This window comes from Mauremys mutica, chromosome 16 (genome assembly GCF_020497125.1).
Source record: "Mauremys mutica isolate MM-2020 ecotype Southern chromosome 16, ASM2049712v1, whole genome shotgun sequence".
Classification (NCBI taxonomy): domain Eukaryota; kingdom Metazoa; phylum Chordata; order Testudines; family Geoemydidae; genus Mauremys; species Mauremys mutica.
In genome coordinates, this window is record NC_059087.1 from 27087780 (window position 1) to 27109067 (window position 21288).

The 21288-nt window shown below is 57.9% G+C and overlaps 1 protein-coding gene across 6 annotated transcripts in view; it reads right to left on the reverse strand.

Moving 5' to 3' along the window:
- Positions 1–440: 440 nt before the first annotated feature.
- Positions 441–21288, reverse strand: part of SDSL (serine dehydratase like) — a 33127-nt gene continuing 12279 nt past the window's right edge. For 5 of the 6 annotated variants that reach the window (XM_044989829.1, XM_044989828.1, XM_044989826.1 and 2 more), the window contains 9 exons: positions 19774–19808; positions 18558–18654; positions 14465–14650; positions 13974–14013; positions 12643–12782; positions 9884–9972; positions 7286–7513; positions 2709–2833; positions 441–1920 (listed from right to left, as the gene is read on the reverse strand). In XM_044989829.1, coding sequence (XP_044845764.1) covers positions 1727–1920; positions 2709–2833; positions 7286–7513; positions 9884–9972; positions 12643–12782; positions 13974–14013; positions 14465–14632 — 984 coding nt within the window. In that variant the 5' untranslated portion in view covers positions 14633–14650; positions 18558–18654; positions 19774–19808 and the 3' untranslated portion in view covers positions 441–1726. Of the gene's footprint in view, positions 1921–2708; positions 2834–7285; positions 7514–9883; positions 9973–12642; positions 12783–13973; positions 14014–14464; positions 14651–15529; positions 15602–18557; positions 18655–19773; positions 19809–21288 lie in introns of those variants that run through there. The other variant, XM_044989830.1, reaches the window with a different exon arrangement.

Below are 21288 nucleotides of genomic sequence, written 5' to 3' on the forward strand. Positions count from 1 at the left end.
GTGTCATGGGGACATTACAAAGTTTTGGTGGATTTAATAATACAGGAGATGCACAAAGGATTCTGTTTAAATTTGTTTGAGTCCTGCTCCTTTCTCAGCCCTGAAAGGCTTTTGTTTTTAAATATTTTTTTTCTTACTTATAAATATAAGCAGTGTTGCAAACTCCAAAATTTGTAAGTTGCACTTTCATGATAAAGATATTGCATTATGGTGCTTGCATGAGGTGAACTGAAAAACACTATTTCTTTGTTTATCATTTTTACAGTGCAAATATTTGTAATACAAAATAATAATATAAAGTGAGCACTGTACACTGTGTATTCTGTGTTGCAACTGAAATCAATATATTTGAAAATGTAGAAAAGCATCCAAATATTTAATAAATTTCAATTTGTATTCTATTGTTTAACAGTGCAATTAAAAGTGTGATTTTTTTAATCACGATTAATTTTTTTGCGTTAATCACATGAGTTAACCGCAATTAATCGACAGCCCTAAAGAAAAGCACAAAATAGCATGAGACTTACAATAAAATCATCAGAATGGGCAACACAGTATCTGGAATAGCCAGGCCCGTTTTGCTGGAGGACTCCTTGGATGGTCTCAGAGATGGGTATTGTCAGATCTGACACCTTAGTTGAGCAGGCCGAGATGTTAGATCTTTAACAAAGACTTCCTTTCTCCCTAGTGTGCAGGCAACTGTTGAGTATTCATGAAAATGATCATGAAGCCAGAAGGATTTCACAGATTTTTAGCACAAATATTCATTCATCGGAGCGTTTGGCCTGTGAATAGTGCTATGCAGACTCCATCAGTCACTTTCCTTTATTTGCTAGCTAGACAAGTTTCAGTCATCCAACCAGGAAGCAGAAACAACTCTGTTATGACTGGTGACCAATCACCAATAACGAAGAGCTGACATGAACATTTTGCCCCACTGTCTGAGAATTATTCAGCAAATAAACCTCTGTGACTAACAGAAATCAGTGTCAGCCGTGAACGATTCACACTGAGAACGATGGGTTAAAACCACAGTGATGGATGGTCACAATCTATAACTTGCCTACCTCCAGTGAGTGCCCTAAAGTACCTTCCCAAATGGCACAGCTCAGAGAGCCAACGTTGCTCAGCTGACTCCTCCTTCATTCCTACCCAGGACACGCAGAGCAAGCAGCCACACCCAGCAGTATTAAAGCAGTCAGTGGGGAGCTCAGGATCCAAGAGTAGCTTGGTATTTATTCTATAAACTGCTTTGAATTCAATTAGATTCCACTTACAATAACCCAACAATACGATGTATTGGTGTCTGCCTGGGATCCCATGCACCCCTGCCCCGTGAGCTGTCCAGGCACCAGCATCCCAAGCAGGTGCTTGGGGCGGCACTCTGCAAGGGGCGGCAGTGTGTGTGTTTTTGCCGCCCCAAGCAGCGCGCCGAATTGCCGCCGGACGACGGGGAAAGTCCGTGAGCCGTTAGGGCGGCTTGCGCATTTTGCAGCGGCGGCAATTCGGCAGCAGCTGCTATGTTCAGCTGCCCATGGCGGCAATTCGGAGGCAGCTTCTGTCTTCAGCCGGAAGACAGAAGCCACTGAACTGCCGCCGCCGCGGAAACGCGCGCGCCGCCCTAACAGCACACGGACTTTCCCCGCCGTCAGCGGCGGCAATTCGGCGCACTGCTTGGGGCAGCAAAAGCAGCAGAGCCGGCCCTGCCTGGGGTCGGCATCCGCTGTCATTTCATGCCCAGCTGGGTTTTCAGGGCCTGGAGCCCAGCCAGCTGGATGCTGCTTCCCCCGCACACGATGATGACAATGGAGTCCAGGTCCGGGTTCAAGTGCCCTTCCCGCTGCAGCTGTTGAACACGACCCGTGTAGAGCAAGGCCAGAGGGGCGCCACAGGCCGGCTGGACCAGCATCCGCTCATCATCTGGGCAATGCCGGCAGGAAGGAGAAAAAAATCACAGAATATCACAATTGGAAGGGACCTCAGGAGGTCATCCAGTCCAACCCCCTGCTCAAAGCAGGACCCACCCCCAGATCCCTAAATGGCCCCTTCAAGGATTGAAGGCTCACAGTGCTGGGTTTAACAGGCCAATGCTCAAAGCATCGAGCTATCCCTCCCCCCATAAAGGAGGAACCCCGCTATGCAGTGGCAGTAGGCTGTTATCCTCACAGGGGGATGCCACTAGAGGGAGGAATGACCATCGGCACTAATTGGAGACTAGCCCTAAGCTGGTATACTGCACATGCCACACACTAACGTTCAGATTCCCTACCATTACACTGTGCTCCAAGCCAGTTGAGGAAGCCCGTCTCTGCGCTTAATTTCTTCAGGCCTATGGCACAAGTCCTTTAGTGGCTGTAGCACAGTTTGGACCCCTCTACTCGGGTGAAACCAGATATCCATTATTAGGCTACATTAGGGTCACAGCTGGGCCGTCATTGCGTGGCACAGCGGTAGCTGTAACATAGATGGGTCTGCCAGTGCCTCTGATCCCTGGAGCTGATTTCCCCAGTCCCCGTTTGACAGAAAAACAGTAACTAAACCTACGTTCCTATCCTGCAGAGAATTGGCAGAATCAAGGGTCAACAATTTCCCTCTCCAGAAGGGAGAACTCGGAGCGCGAAGCACCTCTGACAGGCGTTAGGTGGTGCTGTTGGCTCGCCGCAGTCAGCCAGAGAGCAGCATCAGCACCCAGCGTCTGCCGGACTTACCCAGGAACAGCTCTACGGCTTGGACTGCTTCCACATCCTCCACCAGCTGGGAGATGACCTGGCATTCGCGGGCACATTCCAGTGCCCGGGCAGACACCGTCTTGGCTCCCAAGCATTTGGCCACGCTGGGAAATGGACAGCAAAGGAGAGAGCCCCCATTAGCACTCCGAGCTGGGGACAGGGCGGCTCTAGGCACCAGCGCTCCAAGCATGTGCTTGGGGCGGCACTTTCCAAGGGGTGGCACTCCCGCCCTCCCCCCCCCCCTTTTTTTTCCTTGGGGAGCAAAAAGCCGGGAGCCGGCCCTGAACCAAGATGTTCCCTCTCAGCTGAGGCGTTCAGGCTGAGCGGGAATGACGCTGCAGTTCTGGCTGCGGTCGCTAGATGGCGCTCAGGGCAGCCTGAGCCGCACAGGCTGGACCGCAGTTCAGGCTGCCCTGCGGCTGGGGAGCCCGAGCATCATCCCCCGGCCCGGGGTGCAGGGAGCGGGGCGGGGTCCTGCTGCCGCCACGGCTGCTGCGCTGCTCCGAGTCTCCCCAGGGCGGGCGGCGCGGCGTTTCCCCGCGGGAGTGGGCTGGGCAGGGCGCCGCCGGGCTGGGCAGGGGGCGCGGCTCCCGGCTCCCGCGCTGACGGGCGGAGTGGCTGGGCAGCCCGAGCTGCCAGGGAGCTGCCGCCTCCTGCCCCCGGACCCAGCTCGCTGCTGCCTGCCCTGGGCGGGGAGAGGCAGAGCCCAGCTCCGAGCCGGGCGGGGGGGGGGGGTTCTGCCCTGCCGGGGGACCCCCACGGCTCGGGCACCTGGGGGTCAGTGTCCGTCCTCTCGGCTCTGCCTGCACGGGGCTGGGGAAGCAGCTGTCAGCGCCTGCCCCTCTCAGACCTGGCACCCCCCATCCCCCATCCCGCTCGCAGCCCCTCCCCTTGTACCTCCCCCCATCGCTCCTTCGCGGAACCCCTTCCCCTGGTACTCTCCCTTCCCCCGCACCTCTCCCCCCTGTACCCTCCCCCAGCCCTCTCCTCCTGCACCTCCCCCTTCCCCTCTTCTCCTGCAACCCTCCTGATACCCCCTCTCCTCCTGCACCCTCCTCCGCGAGTACATCACACCCCGCTTCTCTGCCAGTGTAGAGCCCCCCAAGCACCCCCACACCCGCTCTGCTGCCTGAACCCTCTTTACTAGATCCCCATCCCTTTCGGGGTACAAGGTTGAAGGGTTAGTCCCTGTGCCTTCCATGTGCATTTGGAGCACTAAAGATGGGGTTGCGGGGGACGGGGGGTGAAATTTATACTAAAGTGAAATAAAAACAGAAGAAACAGTTTGATCCTCACTGCAAGTGTAAACGGGGATTGCTGTGGTGAACGAGGTCACGTTTGTCGGGGGGAGCCCAGGGCTGGGGTGGCAGGGAGTATGGGTGGGGGGGGAGAGAGCCCAGGGCTGTAGCGGCAGGGGGTGCAGGTGGGGGAGGGCAGTGGTGTGGGGGGGGGAGAGCCTAGGGCTGGGGGGCAGCCACATTTTTTTTTTGCTTGGGGCAGCAAAAAACCTAGATCTGGCCCTGGCTGGGGAATCCAGCCCAGGCCAGAGGGTGGGGAGAAATTCACCCCTTTATCTCTGCAACTAGGACTTCGTGGTGGTGCAGGGTTCTAGGCTGGCAGCCCTTGAGGAACGACATTGACCAGCCACAGCACGGGACAGCTGTGAATCCCACCAATGAGCCTCAGCCTTGAGTATGAGGAAACCATCACAAGGTTACAAGGCAGGAGTTTGGTATCCAGGGCCCATTCAGTCTTTTGCCTCTCTGCTAGGATTGCCCCCAAGGTGGCCAACACTGTTGCTGGGTTTTGATGATGTGGAGCCCTGGATTGAGGCCTGCCAACTCATTGCACGCAAGGGCCACCAAAGGGTCAACAGATGGAGTAAGAACTTGCCGTCATTACTGACTCAGGCTGGAGCTGAACCCAGTGCCCCTAGAGGTGGAAGGTGCTGGAGCTCTGCAACGTTTGCATGCTGCTGCAGACCCAGAGCATGAGCAGCAGCCCAATCTATGTCCCACCTATAAAAAACCTTTCAATGTGGTGTTCTGCAGTGCTTGTTACAAGTTGGATCACCCTGACTGCAGCAAACCAGAGCACTGTCCACTCATTTCATCCAGAGCAAAGAGATGGTCACAGGTGGCCTTTGCAGTCCAAGGCTGGGATTCCCGAAGGAGCCTGCAGAGTTGGGCTCTTAGCTACCAAAAGGTATTTCCACAGTCCCTCTATTGTAGTGTCCGAACACCTCATGAGCATCAATGGATCTGTTTTCACACCAGCCCTGGGCAATACTCTTAGCCCCATTGTCCAGGTGGGGAACTGAGACACACGGAGGCTAAGAGACTTGCTCGTGGTCACACAAAGTCTGCAGCAAAGGAGGGAACAGACCCTCTGTCTCCCCAGCCTGAGGCTGCACCCCATCTCCTAACAGGCTCACGCTGTTCTGGAAACCCCAGCCCGGGGGAGGAAGGCTCAGGCGACGGGCTGGCTGGCCAGTTCGATCGGCTCCTCATGGACAAAATTCATGGCAGAGAAACTCTTACGGGAGTTCAGGAAACAGCCCCAGTATCCCCTTTGCTCATTTTGGCTGAGGACATGGTATTAGTCCCCAGATCCCTGAGAAAACACCCTGCTCCAAATCTTAGCGGGTTTCTGGCCAGCTCAGTACCTGAGAGGCCACACCAGGCCCAGAGAGTGAGGAGGTCACTGCAGTCTGAAAGCAGGACCACCCTCACTTATCTACTACTACTACTACTGGTCACTTTTTAAAACCAAGGGAACATTGTGGGTTGTGGTTTTAAGTGCCTATCCTAGCACCTCCCTAAAGTTTTGACGTGTACAACAAACTGATCTGCGTACAAGCCAAGGAATATAGTCCAGGGACACCTCTGAGAGTCTCTCTTGAAGTGAATTGGAATTATCAATAATTAGAGGATTGGGCCAAAAGAAATCTGATGAGGTTCAACAAGGACAAGTGCAGAGTCCTGCACTTAGGACAGAAGAATCCCATGCACTGCTATAGGCTAGGGACCGAATGGCTAAGCAGCAGTTCTGCAGAAAGGGACCTAGGGGTTACAGTGGACGAGAAGCTGGATATGAGTCAGCAGTGTGCCCTTGTTGCCAAGAAGGCTAACAACAATTGGGGCTGTATAAGTAGGGGCATTGCCAGCAGATCGAGGGACGTGGTCATTCCCCTCTATTCAGCATTGGCGAGGCCTCATCAGGAGTACTGTGTCCAGTTGTGGGCCCCACACTACAAGAAGGATGTGGAAAAATTGGAAAGAGTCCAGCGGAGGGCAACAAAAATGATTAGGGGACTGGAGCACATGACTTATGAGGAGAGGCTGAGGGAACTGGGGTTGTTTAGTCTGCAGAAGAGAAGAATGAGGGGGGATTTGATAGCTGCTTTCAACTACCTGAAAGGGGGTTCCAAAGAGGATGGGTCTAGACTGTTCTCAGTGGTAGCAGATGACAGAACAAGGAGCAATGGTCTCAAGTTGCAGTGGGGAAGTTTAGGTTGGATATTAGGAAACACTATTTCACTAGGAGGGTGGTGAAGCACTGGAATGGGTTCCCTAGGGAGGTGGTGGAACCTCCTTCCTTAGAGGTTTTTGAGGTCAGGCTTGACAAAGCCCTGGCTGGGATGATTTAGTTGGGGGTTGGTCCTGCTTTGAGCAGGGGGTGGGACTAGATGACCTCCTGAGGTCCCTTCCAACCCTGAGATTCTGTGATTCTTAAGTTGGGCCCTGGACAGAGACCAGATCCATCCTGATTTCTGGCTTTTTCTGTCTTGAACTGCGAGACAGGGTGTGCAGGTCGCTGGCTGGCTGCTGGCATTCATAAATCAAGGGAGTTCAGGGTGGGACTATCATTCACAGAGGGAGGGTGGGACCCACATGGCAGGGCTGCCCCAGCGCTGCAGACCCTGGAATCCCAGGGTGACTGTCCCCAGCCCCAGGGCAGCCTGCATGGCGGGGCACTGCAGCATCCAGCCAGGCAAGCTGGCAGGGAACCAGGCAGGTTCCCAATGAAACCAGGCCCGTGATTCAGCAAAGCAGGGGTGTGCTGCAGCAGCAGGAGGTGGGGAAGGGAAGCCTGCCCTTGAATTTCCTATTTGAAAGCCAAGCAGAGGATTCCAGCCTCCAGAGCTGTCAGTCCGGCAGCTGATACCAGCTGCAAACTCCCCACAGGAGAGTGAGTGAGGGGCATCGGCCAAGAGGTGCAGGGGAGGGGGGAATCGGGGTGACAGCCCCCCCCACCACATTGGGTAAGGGCCACACCTCTTCTGAAGCACTAGCTTGACTCTTATCGGTCCCACTTGCTCCCTTCCCCACCCACCTGCTCGTATGTCGCATGCCATTTCCCTACCCTGTCATTGTAACGAGTTTGTACAGCCCCTAGCGCAACAGCCAAGGCCCCGCACCCCCTGCAGATACTCCCCCCACCCGCACCCCCTCTGAGTCCTTCCCCTCCCTGCACCCCCTGCAGATCCCCCTCCCCTGCCGCCACCCCCTGCAGAGCCCCCTTTGCCATCAATTCCCTCCTGTCTCCGCACTCACCTGGTTATCTCCGGCAGGGTGACCAATCTCCCAGCCCTGAGCGCTGCATTGAAGCTGTCAGCTCCTTTGGTTTCCACAGCAACGATGGGTACATCCTGCCAGCCCACGTCCTGCAGGCCGGCCACTACTCCAGCCAGCAGCCCTCCACCACCCACCGCCAGGACGATGGCGCCCGGCTTGTGGCCTAGCAAATCCTTCAGCTCCCTGACCATGCTGGCATGGCCTTGCCTGTGGGAACGGGGGTGGGGACAGCAAACCGGCTGTGAGAAACCAACCAACGGGCACTTGGGTGTGACGCGTCCCTGCTGGGCCGGGCTCTGACAATGGGCACATGGCTGGGCACCCCCTAGTCCCAGGCCAGGGCACATGCTGCCAGCTGGGCCAGGCAGCGGCAAGAATCTTGGAGGTAGCAGAAGTCAGGAGAGGTGAGGTGGGCGCTTGGGACCATGAGAGGAGGGATGGATAGATGCACAAGCACAACCTGGGGGGGGGGTCGAGGGGCTCCCCAAATGTCCCCCTCAGAGCAGTGGCAGGATTTCAGGGCTTAGCCACACCCTGGCCAGCAAGTCTGCCATCGGTACAGCGCTGCCCGCCTCCGTCCCGCCGTGCCAGCCTCGCATGGAACACCCGCTCCCCCAGAGCTGGCGGGAACCCCCCGCCCCGGCTTCCTGCTCCTGCCCTCCGCCCGTTGGACTGGGCGGTGTCGGAGACGAGACCACGCGGGGCTGCTGCCCCAGGGTCTGAACCAAGGGCGGGGAGAGCAGCCTGGCTGCGTGTGACCATTAGGAGGGTGCCCAGCCCTGCAGGAATGGGCCCAAGGGCAAGGGGCACCTGGGCCAGTGACTGAGGCCGGAGGGCCACTCGGACTGGTTGTTTGCGGACAAGGCCGCTGGAGTGATTTTGGGGGGGACTCTCGCCTCCCCGAAGGCTGTCAGAGGCAGGGGTGGGTGTTCGGAACAGGGAAGCCGCCCCCCCCTTCATTCCCTTGAGCCCCGTTCCCCCACGCTAGCCCCTCAACTCGTGCTGAAGTTGCGCACATGCTTCAGCATCTTCCTCAATCAGGACCTACCAGGTCACGTTCTCCCACTGCTCTGGGGCAGAGAGACACTGGGGCGACCGGCAGGACAGGCCCAGCTAATTCCCTTGGAGACACCCAGCTGGTGGGATTCCAAGCCAACCCTCCTGACCCGACAGCTGCCCCGGAGAGCGGAGATCTGGTCTAATGAGCAGCTCCTTGCTCTGGAGCCGGGCTGGGACCAGGCTCTTGCCAGCTCAGTCGAAAGGAAGGACAAAAGGGCTTGACCCACCCACCCACACTCCCACCGCACACACAGTCCACCGGGAGCAGCTGGAACGTGGAGAACCCAGCAACCTCGGGCAGGTCTCTCCCTCCCGCGCCACCTCTTGTGCACCCTGCCTGGCTCCTTGCTCATCTCACCACGTGGATCCCAGGGGGTTACTGCCGGAGAAACCGTGCAGTGGGAGAGGGGACACAAGCCCCAGAGCAGCACAGGGCAAACCCTCTGCAGCCTGATTACACCAACAGCACCCCAGCGACGAGCAGGGCATTTGCTTTGTAAAAGGAAGAAAGGGGAAGACACAGAGATTGAGGGTGGAGGGGTCGCAAGACCCCAGGCGCGGGCCGGGGGGATGGGAGGGAGGATCCCGGCGAGGCCCCAGGCACGGGCCGGGGGGATGGGAGGGAGGATCCCAAGGAGGCCCCAGGCACGGGCCGGGGGGATGGGAGGGAGGATCCCGGCGAGGCCCCAGGCGCGGGCCGGGGGGACGGGAGGGAGGATCCCAAGGAGGCCCCAGGCGCGGGCCGGGGGGATGGGAGGGAGTATCCCGGCGAGGCCCCAGGCATGGGCCGGGGGGATGGGAGGGAGGATCCCAAGGAGGCCCCAGGCGCGGGCCGGGGGGATGGGAGGAAGGATCCCAAGGAGGCCCCAGGCGCGGGCCGGGGGGATGGGAGGGAGGATCCCAAGGAGGCCCCAGGCGCGGGCCGGGGGGATGGGAGGGAGGATCCCGGCGAGGCCCCAAGCGCAGGCCCCAGGGAGCAGGGGAGGGATGGGTGTGGTGAGGCCCCAAGCGCAGGCCTCAGGGAGCAGGGGAGGGATGGGTGTGGTGAGGCCCCAAGCGCAGGCCCCAGGGAGCAGGGGAGGGATGGGTGTGGTGAGGCCCCAAGCGCGGGCCCCAGGGAGCAGGGGAGGGATGGGTGTGGTGAGGCCCCAAGCGCGGGCCCCAGGGAGCAGGGGAGGGATGGGTGTGGTGAGGCCCCAAGCGCAGGCCCCAGGGAGCAGGAGAGGGATGGGTGTGGTGAGGCCCCAAGCGCGGGCCCCAGGGAGCAGGGGAGGGATGGGTGTGGTGAGGCCCCAAGCGCAGGCCCCAGGGAGCAGGGGAGGGATGGGTGTGGTGAGGCCCCAAGCGCGGGCCCCAGGGAGCAGGGGAGGGATGGGTGTGGTGAGGCCCCAAGCGCAGGCCCCAGGGAGCAGGGGAGGGATGGGTGTGGTGAGGCCCCAAGCGCAGGCCCCAGGGAGCAGGAGAGGGATGGGTGTGGTGAGGCCCCAGGCCTGAAGAGACAAAGCGCCAACCTCTCACCAGATCAAAGGATGGTCGAAGGGGTGGACGCTGACCCAGCCGTCGGTCTCCGCTAACGCCAGGGCTTTTGCGTAGGCATCGTCCCAGACCTGCCGACACAATGATGCAGGGAAGGATCCATGACCTGCCTGCCGCTGCCAGCTTCAGCCAGCCCTCGCTCCCCTGGCTGGCTAGGAACGGCCTGCCCACCACTTAGTCTCTGCCCCACAGAGCACGCAGTCTGTCTTTCCTTGATATGCATGTGCAGCGCCGAGCACAATGGGGGCTGGCTGGTCAGGGGAGGCTACGCACCAGGTCCTGGCTACCTTCTCCTGGCAGGTCCCGTCCAGTGCAATGGAGTTACACTGATGGAAAAGTGGGGGAAGAAGAGAATCTGGCCCAGTGACTTTTAGCGGGTGCCTCTGTGTGTTTGGTCTGGTGCGTGGTTGTGCCTGTGTGTGTGAGGAGAATCAGGCCTCCAGCTCTGTGAGCACGTTTGTGTGCATGTGCCAGGCCTGGCGTTCAGCCCTGCTTCTGTGACTTGCACTGGGTTGTGTGCCCACGGGTGAATGAGGCTGGAATTTGGCCTCTTTTGTCACCTCAGTCCAGGGGTAACGGCTGTTTATCTGAATTTCAATTCTGCTAATAGCCTGTGTCCTCCCCACAACCCAGCCCTAGTGTGTTGCTCACCGGCTGAGGAACTAGCAGGAAGGCTGCAGAGCTGCAGGTTGGAAGGGGAAGCAGGGAGAGGGGAAGCAGCCGCAGGAGAGAGTTGCCGGGCTTCTGTTGGTCCCAACGCCCTGTTATCCAAGGGTGTCAGATCCCCCCCAGGCCATTCAGATAAAGGGAATTCACCCGGATACCTTGTTCCTAGCTCCCCATTAGCAATGTGGGGCAAGTTAAACGCCAGGCAGAGTGAAAACAAGCAGCTGGAGATGGACCCTTGGGGAGGTTCTGAGCCTGATGGAGCTATCCCAGAACCCCACTGGTGCCCATCGCTGGCCTCTAGCAGTTTTACTACCCACTGCCATTCTGCAGGGGTTTCCCAGGTGCTGTTTTCCCCCGTTCCCAGGGCGCAGGCGTGACCAAGGTGGGAATTTTCTGTACTGTTTTTCTGAACTATCCATATGACTCTCCCCGTCACTTTGGGATTGCTAGGCAGTGAGTGCAGAGGGGTTCAAACGCTGCTGGTGGGCAGACCGGGAGACACGAGGGGTTAGCTCAGGGGTGGGCAAACTTTTTGGCCTGAGGGCCACATCGGGATTGCGAAACTGTATGGAGGGCCGGGTAGGGAAGGCTGTGCCTCCCCAAACAGCCTGGCCCCCGCCCCCATCCCCATCCACCCCCTCCACTTCCTGTCCCCTCAGAACCGCTGACCCATCCAATCCCCCCTGCTCCTTGTCCCCTCCCGGGATCCCCCGCTCCTAACAGCCCCTGGGCCCCCACCCCCATCCAACCCCCCTGCTCCCTGTCCCCTGACTGTCCCGACCCCCATCCATACCCCTGCCCCCTGACTGCGCCCATCAGAACACCCACCCATCCAATCCGCCCTGCTCCTTGTCCCCCTCCTGAGATCCCCCACCCCTAACAGCCCCTGGGACTCCACCCCCTATCCAACCCCCCCGCTCCCTGTCCCCTGACTGCCCCGCCCCATCCAATCCCCCCTGCTCCTTGTCCCTGACTGCCCCTTCCCGGGAGCTCCTTGTCCCTGACTGCCCCTTCCCGGGATCCCCCACCCCTAACTGCCCCTTCCCGGGACCCCACCCCCTATTCAACCCCCCCCCGCTCCCTGTCCCCTGACTGCCCCGCCCCATCCAACCGCCCCCTAATCCCTGTCCCCTGACTGCCCCCTGGAGCCCTCTGCCCCTTATCCAACTCCCCACTCTCTTACCATGCAGCTCAGAGCAGCAGGAACTTGCAGCCACGCTGCCGCGCTCCCCGGCAGGAGCGGCAGGCCAGAGCGCTGGCGGCACAGCGGGCTGAGGCTGCAGGGGAGGGGGGACAGCAGGGGAGGGGCTGGGGGCTAGCCGCCCTGACCGGGAGCTCAAGGGCCAGGCAGGACGGTCCCTCAGGACGGATGTGGCCCCGGGCCATAGTTTGCCCACCTCTGGGTTAGCGTCACGTGGCTCTCTGGGATGATGCGACTAGGTCGCTGAGGACTGGCTAGAACCAACCCAGATCAATGGAGGATCTGGGACGCCAACGGGAACCCCAACGACTGAACCACTGATGGGTAGCGACGGCAAGGCCCAGCAGGCAGAACATCTGAACTCAGCCTGGACCTGCAGGCTGAGGGCAATGGGCCGAAAGGTGTCAGGTATCTGGGGTAAGATCTGAGCCCACAGACACACAGGAGCTCTCACCCGGCACTGACAGACAAAGGGACAGAGAGAGAGAAAGAACCAAGATGGTTCCTCCAGCATGGCTGAAGCTTTGCCTCTCCGTGCTAACAGAAGGACTTTTGGATTCTGGAGGCCATGGGACTAAGATATTGTTACCGCGTCTGGAAAAGGCTGTCGCTGCAAATACTCCCTGGGAGCAGGGCGCCCCAAAGGGGCCGATACAAGCCTCCCACCAGAGTCTGGCTCAGCTGCACTGGCTGCAGGAGCCACAGAGAGAGACAGAGATTGCTGGTGCCCGAAGGCCCAGTTTCAGTGTCGTGGACTCCATGGACCTGCCCTGTGGTCCTTGGGGTCTGGCCTGCTACGGGGGTCACTCCCAAGGGACTGGTTACAAGCTGGGGCACAGACCAGCCCCTGTGTATCCGTGACAACAGGTACCTTCCCAAAGACCTGCACCTCCGTCCCCTGCTCTTCCAACTTCTGCACTGTGGCCTGGGGGGTGCTCGTTGGCACTATGATGGTGGCAGGGATCCCCAGCTTCTTGGCAGCGTAGGCCGTGGCGAAGCCAGCATTCCCCCCTGTAGGGACAAGGAGACAGGGGTCGGTGACGAACAGTGGGGGGCTTGGGGACCCCCCAGCGTGGCAACGGAACCATGATCCAGCGGGCTCTGGATTCGGGCCCCACTCGACGAATCAGAAACAGACCCAGGTCTCCACATCTGGGTCCACGCATGGATTCCGAACACACCGCAAATGAGGACTACTTGGATCCAGGGCTTGAGTCAAGCTCCCCCCTACCATGTAGGGAACCCTAAATCACAGCATGAGAACCCATGCTGCTCCCTTGACACAAAGATCGCAGCATCAATCGCTGCCCCCTGCTGGCTTCAGGGGCAGAGCTGGAAGTGGGTGTGTGGAGACAGGTGGATACCGAAATGCGCAGTGAATGGCACCAGCGCATTGGCTCCAGCCTGCGACAGAATCTGGAGCAAGCAATTCAAATAAAAGAGCCTTGATGTGTCAGCCTGGAGTGGGCTCTAATCCCCAGCCCTCTTCAGTGACAGGTACCCACTCTCCCTGGCAGAGATCAGGCAGGCAGGCAAAGGGAGAATAGGATTGTCAGATCTGTTCGCCGTCACACAGCACAGAATAACCCTCTTTGGGGCTATTTCCCCACGTGGATTTACAGACTCCCCACTCACTGGACTGTGGAATGACCGAGATCACGCCAGGCGCAGTGTAATACGGACCCACCAATACAGGCCAAGCCCTCATGCCCCCCTCCCCCAATATATCCTGCGGTCAGACTGAACTCGAGTGCAGGGAGTGTGGTGGCTAGCGCAGCTGAGAGGGTGAACGTCCGGCTTTCCACCCTTCAGATGACCAGCCGTTTCTCCTTCCCTCTGTCCCCCCAGACCAGCTGCTCTCTGTTTACTGCTGAGGCTGGAAAGCTGAGTCATGAGACTGCGTCAAGACACAAACATTATGCCCAAAAACGATCCACTGCGTCATTTCACACCGCTTCCCTCTCCTTGGGTTCCTGGCTGAGTCCCAAATGTGTCTTCTGGCCTGGATCTGTAAGGCCGGATGCCCTCACCTGGGCCTTGGCAGGGTGAGAGCTGATGTCCCACTCCCTTATGCTTTAAAGACATCTGCATCGGTACCCCATGGAACGCCTGGCTCACCTCCCCAGGGATCAGGTGATGGAACAGAACGGCCCTGTCTTGCTAAATATCCCAAGGGAGAAGAATAATTTGAAGTAAATTTACCTGTCGAACAAACAAAACGTTTGCAGTCCTTCTTGGCAGCCTGAAACCAACGAGAAAGAGAAAGTAGAACTTGGAATTCACTTAACTCACTTCTCAGGGCTGGTCCTGAACATCAGCCAACACACTTTGGCGGTAAAATTAGTGATACAATTACAGCTATAATACTGCAGCGTTTGGACTACACACCCACACCCGAATGCATTCTGTGCCATATACACACAGGCGTCTGCACCACCACATACACACCCCAATGCATATTGCACCCATCCTGCACACACATACACACTAATGTTTCCACACCATTTTGCAAGCACATACAAGTGTGTTTTGCAACACGCACCCACGCTAGTGCATTCTGCACACACCAATGCATTTTGCACCACCCTACCCACACATCCTCCTTCTGGGCATACTCATGGCACATGGTGTCAGTCCCCAAGCTCCTCCAAAGATCACAAGAGCAAGGACTAAGGTCCCAGTGCTGGGCTCACCTCCTGACAGAAGTAGCCAATCCCCCGAATCTTGAACGAGCCGGTAGGTTGGACATTCTCCAGTTTCATGTAGACCCTGGTGCCTGCAGCCTTGGACAGGGCGGCGCTTTCCAGCACAGGAGTGAGGATGTGGAACCCTCTCCCATCTCTGTCCAACAGGTCTGCCATTGGTGTCAAAGGAAACACCTGAAGTACACACAAGGCATGTCCCAAGGCAATGAGACAAGGCAAGAGATACCAGAGGCCAAATCCTACTCTCAGTTAAATCTGGAGCATTTCCACTGATTGGAAGTTAATGGACGGGCCGTCAGATATTGTGGTGCCCTACGCAGGCCTCTGCGGGAGGCGGGGTGTCCCCAGGCCTCCACAGGAGGGGAGGGCTGCACCCAAAGTCTGTGGGGGACAGCAGCAGGCCTGGGGGCAGGGGGGAACTGCCCCCAGCACGAGCTGGCACAGTGGAGCAGGTTGGGGCTGGCTCACTCCACTTCCTGCCGCCCAGTGATTGCAGGGCGGGCCCGACCCCACACTCACAGGGTGGCGGGAAGTGGCATGACCCGGCCCCAGCACGCACCGCTCTGCCTCCCTGGCTCCCAGCCATGGGACTTGGGGGTCGGGGGGAACCGCTGCCCAGCACTCACCAGCAGCATGGCTGGGAGCCGGCGTGGCGGAGCGGAGCGGGCTGGGGCTGGGTCACTCCACTTCCCGCCACCCGGTGAGTGCAGGGCGGGCCCAACCCCTGCTGCAGTCCCCTGGGACGTAGCTCGGGGAAGAGGCAGGCTGGGGGCAGCTTTCCTGGCCAGCTCAGCCGGCCGAGGGATCGGGCTGGCCGCTGGAGCAGCACGCAATTGCCAATTGGTGCCCCAAATTTCCCAGTGCCCTATGCAGCTATGTAGTTTGCGTATGAGTAAGGACGGCCCTGGAACTACCCTGGATTTGCACTGGCGTAAGTGAAGGAATCCAGCCTTTCATGCCACGCATGCATAAGGGTGCAGGGAAAACCTAAGAGGCCAAAATCTGCTTTCTCTGCCCAGGAAACCAAGTAGGTAGGTGCAAAATGACTAGTACCAAAATACAAGGGCTTTGTCCTTGCACAGAGGTGTCGTTCCATTCTTCAGAGGGTCCATAGGTGCCAACTCCATGGGTGCTCCGGGGCTCAAGCACCCACAGGAAAAAAAAAACAGTGGGTGCTCAGCACCCACCAGCCACAGCTGTTCGGCAGGGCCGCCAATCAGCTGTTTGGTGGCTGCCAGGAGGTGCTTGTGGGAGGGTGGAGACAGTGAGCAGCGGCAGGGGCCTGAGGGAAGGGGGCGGAGCGGGGGCAGGGCCTTGGAGGAAGGGGTGCAGTGAGGGCAGGGTCTCGGAGCACCCCCAGGGAAAAATAAAAGTCAAGGCCTATGAGAGGGTTAGAGCTGCAGGATCTGGCTCCAAGGGAAGGATATGCCTTGCAAGCTATTTGCAAGGACGTCTGAATGGCTGAAATTGGAACATTTTTGCAGTTCATTGCCAAGTTGAAATCCCCCCCCCCTTTTTTTTTTTTTAAAAATTGACAGCACCACAAAAACTGATGAAATCAATACATTGTGGAACATGTCATGAACAAACTGCTTGAGAAATTGTCTGCCATTTGCCTAGTACAGAACCCAGATATTCTTGTTCCAGGAGCAGAACCTCTTCCCACTTACGCTAAAATTCAAGGAGACTCTCCTTTAGCGAAAGCAGTATAGGACATATGACACACACAGTCACGCAATTTTGATATCATGCAGTAGAGGACAGTGGTGACACCTGGACACTAGTCTTCTTATTACAATATAAAATGTAAAATAAAATTCTTCTCTTTTGGGGGAAAAAAAGAACATTTAACGATTATTTATTGCAGTTACTCTGGATAACTGCACTGACATCAATAGTCAATAAGTTGTTTCTTGGCTTTCTTTACTCATGTGGGACCAGACATTTGGCTATTATAAATCAGCAGAGATCCATTTACTTCCATTGTGCTTCGCTGATTTACGCCACCAGAGGATCAGGCCTGCGTTCTTTCCAGATCCGAGCATCCTGCACAGAGCGCGCCCGGGTGCCAGTCTCACTTCCACCGATACGAACTGCCTCACTACCGGCCAGGGAGATCTCTCCAACAGCTGGGGCATTTAGGGCCTTAAGGATCAGACCCAGTACTTTAGGCTTGCCCCAGAAATCACTCAGCAGATCTCAGAGGGTGGGTGTCGTGGGCTCCCTGCGCTAGGCCCTGCTAACCACAGCTCCTGTGTTCTGTGCTAGGAGCAATTTCCCAGTGGTCCTGATGTGCAGCCTCGCAAAGAACCCTTGGCAATGATGGAGACAGGAAGGAACAAACCTAGGGATGACTAAGCGCGGTGAGCTCCCACGGCCGAAGGAAAGGACTGAACCTCTGAGCTAAGTGCAGGTAACAGGAAACGCGCATATCAGCAGCCGCAAGCTGGGAATCCAGCAGCAGCTGGGGATGGAACAAAGTGTCAAACCTCGGAGACAAGTGATAGACGCACCCTGTCAGCCATGGGTGCTGCTGCAATTGCTGCAATTTCTTCTGGCACGTTCCCTATCACCCCCCTGGTTCATAGCTAGCCAGCTGCCTCTCTGTTAGACACTGGGGGCTTGAGGGTCAGTTAGTCTGTGCCTACTCTGCGGGCAGGAATGGGGGGAGGGACGAGATTTTAACCATCTTTGTGAATCCTTTAACCAGCCATGTTTCTGGGGGCTCTGCAGGACCCTGTCCAGTCCCTGGTGTAAGTTAGAGCAGCCTCAGAGCTGCTCTGATTTAGGATTTGCCCCCTGCAGGAGCAGAGAGTAGTACAGTGCACATCAGCCATGCTCCCTTTCTGTCCCTAACATGCCCTCTATGGCAGGAGCTGGAAGTAGGGTCATTGCAGAGCTCTCATGCTAGTTCCACATCAACCCAGGAGAACCTCTGCACAAGGGGGTGTTTCATTCCTTGCCCCCTTATGCTGCCAAGAGGGCACTGCGGACATTAGAGTCAGACCCCAAGCAAGCCCCTCCGATGCACCTTGAGAATCAGAAATCTGTCTATCTAGCCCATCACCGGAGTTATCAAACACGCTGCTGAGGGTGACAGCACTGCTTCAGAACAGGGCACCAACTCCCCACCTCTCTGTCCCTGCCATTTCCTGAAGATCCTTGGGCCCCAATCCTCGAAGGTAAGTAGATGCCTAAATCTCTGTGAGGATCTGGGCCTGTCTGAATCCACGCTGGATCCTTTCTCCTGATCCATTCAGGAACTGCTCTTCATAGTCCCCAGGCAGTTTGCTTCAGAGAGCACACTCATGTGAAAGCTAGAAGATGGCCATTGCTAGCAGGGGCGGCTCCAGGCCCCAGCACGCCAAGCGCGTGCTTGGGGCAGCAAGCCACGGGGGGTGCTCTGCCCGTCGCCGCGAGGGCGGCAGGCAGGTTGCCTTTGGTGGCATGCCTGCGGAGGGTCCGCTGGTCCTGCGGCTTTGGCAGACCTCCCGCAGGCGTGCCGCCGAATCTGCGGGACCGGGGACCTCCCGCAGGCAAGTCGCCGAAGGCAGCCTGCCTGCCGTGCTTGGGGCGGCAAAATACCTAGAGCCGCCCCTGATTGCTAGCCACACAGCTTCAGCCAACGTCACCCAGGGATCGAGGGCGGCTGCGGTCAGCGCGGCCTTCAGAACCGGGGAATTCTTGAAAGCAGAACCTTTGACCAGTCATCAAAGGCTTGACCCGCCCGAGGGCTGAAGAAAGAGGACAGAGTTCACTCACTCCTTTATTATTTACTGACGCGGAGTGTGAGCCCGGCACATATGCACGACCTACATGCACCTAGGGAAGTGCGTCAGACTCATCCAAGGGTTAACGGGTATAAACAGATAATCCCAGCCTAAACTGAAAATATGATCTCCCTAAAAGAACAAGGCTGTGTCCTTAGCAAATCCCTTTCGAGTTAGACACTCCCCCTGCATGCAAGACAGGATTGGCTCCCTGATCTCAACTCTCCCCAGCTATGGCCTTAGCAGCTTTGCCTGTCAGTTGGGTTGCACAGCGACAGGCCTGCCATCTGCTTCGTATTTGGAATATTTACCTTGATTCTGCCTGGGATCTCTTGCCTCCTCGCCCCAGGCCCGAAAGGCGAGGCCCTTCCCCACGCATACAGATGGGGAGGAGCCGGTGATTCCAAACTGCAAACAGCGGAGCAAAGTTTAAGAAATGGAGGCGGGGAAACAGAGTTAATGAGAGTTACATTAAAGAGACCCCGTCATCTGGACGAGCCCGCTTCTGTCCAGACAATGTTTCATGGGCTCTCGTTGCAAACATCACCGAATAAAACAGAACCGGACGAGATTAGAGAAGAACGGATTACGCTCTAGTCTCCAGTCTATTTACTTGGTGTTTTGCATGCTGTCAGTTTCACTGTTTAGTCAGAGGAACATTTCCCAAGGCACCTGAGTGACTAAGCTGCCAAAGCCCCATTTCCACAAGTGATTAGGGACAGGTTTTTTGCCGCCCCAAGCAAAAAAATTTTCCCGCACCCCCCTGGCCCTACCCCAACTCCAACCCTTCCCCGCCCCATTGCAACCCCTTCCCCAAATCCCCAGCCCCGCCTCCTCCCCCAGGCGCGCTGCATTTCTCCTCCTACGCCTCCCTCCCAGGGGGGAGAAGCGGAGCGGCAGCGCGCTCGGGGGAGCAGGGGGCAGTGGAGCAGAGGTGAGCTGGGGGGGAGTTCCTCTGCCCCCCTCCCTGGGGTTACTTCCTGCGCCCCCCCCCCGCACCTCCCACCGCCGCAGCTCACCTCCATTCAGGGCCGGCTCCCGGCTTTTTGCGCCCCAAGCCAAAAAAAAAAGAAGAAGCCGGAGTGCCGCCCCTTGGAACGTGCCGCCCCAAGCACATGCTTGGAGCGCTGGTGCCTAGAGCCGGCCCTGAGCAGGGACCACATTTTCCAAGTTATTAGGTGTGTAACCCGGTGTGCCTGGGGCAGCCCTCACTGAAAATGCCAAGGGCAGGGCAGGCTGCGAAAAGGGGAGCAGATTCTCCCAAAACTGGCGGTTAACACGGAAGCTAAACTTACCAACCTGCCACAAGCTGTTTCTGATCCCCCCATGCTGGTTATCAAGAAGAAGGAAAAAAAAAAGAAAGAAAGAAAGAAAAGAAGAAAAGAAAAAGAAATCACGCAGCCCCCTTTATGGCATTCCAGTTCTCTGGGTCCCAGTCAGCAGCTAGGTCCTGCACGGTGAGAAGTTATTTGAATACAAAGTGCTCTTCTGAACCCCAAAGGGTGTCAAGATTAGGTTGGATCTTACCCAAAATACCACGCTGCCAGCCAATCCTTTAGGGTCTAAAAAAGAAAGAACAAGAAAAGAGCTGTTAAACGATAAAGCACCTAGATCAGGGCTCGGCAACCTCTCAGAAGTGCTGTGCCAAGTCTTCATTTATTCACTCTGATTTAAGGTTTCACGTGCCGGCAACACATGTTAACGTTTTTAGAAGGTCTCTCTCTATAAGTCTAAACTATGGTTGTATGTAACGTAAACAAGTTTTAAAAAATGTTTAAGAAGCTTCATTTAAAATTAAATTAAAATGCAGATCTTCTCAGTTTAGTGCCGTGGTTCTTAACCTGGGGTGCGCGCACCCCCTGGGGCAGGGCCGGTGCAAGGATATTTTGCCACCTAGGCGAAACTTCCACCTTGCACCCTCACCCCCCACCCCCCACACATCGGTTCATTGAGGGCAAATCCCCAACAAGCCTTTATAGACCCCAGGGGCCAGCCGTGCCCAGGGGCTGCTCCCCAGACCAGGTTCCCCCCTCCCCGCCCCCTGAATTCCCCTGGAGGGTGCACAGCCCCCCCCCCCCCCGCGAGCCCTCCCAACCCCACCCAGGTGGCCCCCGCCCTGAGTCCACTCACTGGCTTTGCCGGGCTTGGGCTGTTGCAGCAGCTCGGCAGGGAGGAGCCACCTTCCGGAGGCACCAGAGAGCCAGAGCGTCCCGCTTGCGGCAGCAGCGAGCCCCAGCCATGGAGGAGCCGGTGTGGTGCAGGGGGGCAGCAGCCCTGCAATGGTGGCGGTGGCACCGCTAGCGGGGAGCAGGTGTGCCCCCCCGCCCCTCCTGCTCAGGCTGCGGCCCGGCGCCCCCCCCGGGGGCTCCTGCAGGCTGCAGTGGATGTATGTGGGCACCAGCCCCCATGCACCCTCTGGCTCCCCCCTTGCCTAGGGTTACCATATTTCAACAATTAAAAAAGAGGGGAGAGCCCTGCCCTAGCCCTGCCCCCATCCACTCCCTCCCATTTCCCACCCCGACTGCCCCGGTCAGAACCCCCAACCCCCCCCTCCTCCTTGTCCCCTGACTGCCCCCTCCTGGGACCCCTGCCCCTAACTGCTCCCCAGACCCCCACCCCCTACCTGTCCCCTGACTGCCCCAACCCTTCTGAACACCCTCGCCCCCAGACAGACCCCCGGGACTCCCACGCCCCATCCAACCATTCCCCGCCCCCTGACAGGACCCCCAGAACCCCGACCCATCCAACCCTCCTCCTGCTCCCTGACTGCCCCCCGGGACTCTCCTTACCAGGCCCATGCCTGTGTACTGAAGCAGCCGGAGGGGGGGGAGCTGTGGGAGGGACAGCAGCGGCGGCAGCTCACACTTCCGGGAGCCGCAGAACCCGAGCGCGGTGAGGGGAGAGCTGGGGGACACGCCTGCCCGGGTTCTGCGCCTGTCCACATGCTCCTGCAGTGGATGCATGTGGACAGCAGGCCCCATGCGCCTCCCGGCTCCTCCCTCGCCGCGCTGAGGCGCTGCAGCTCCCGGGAGTGTGAGCTGC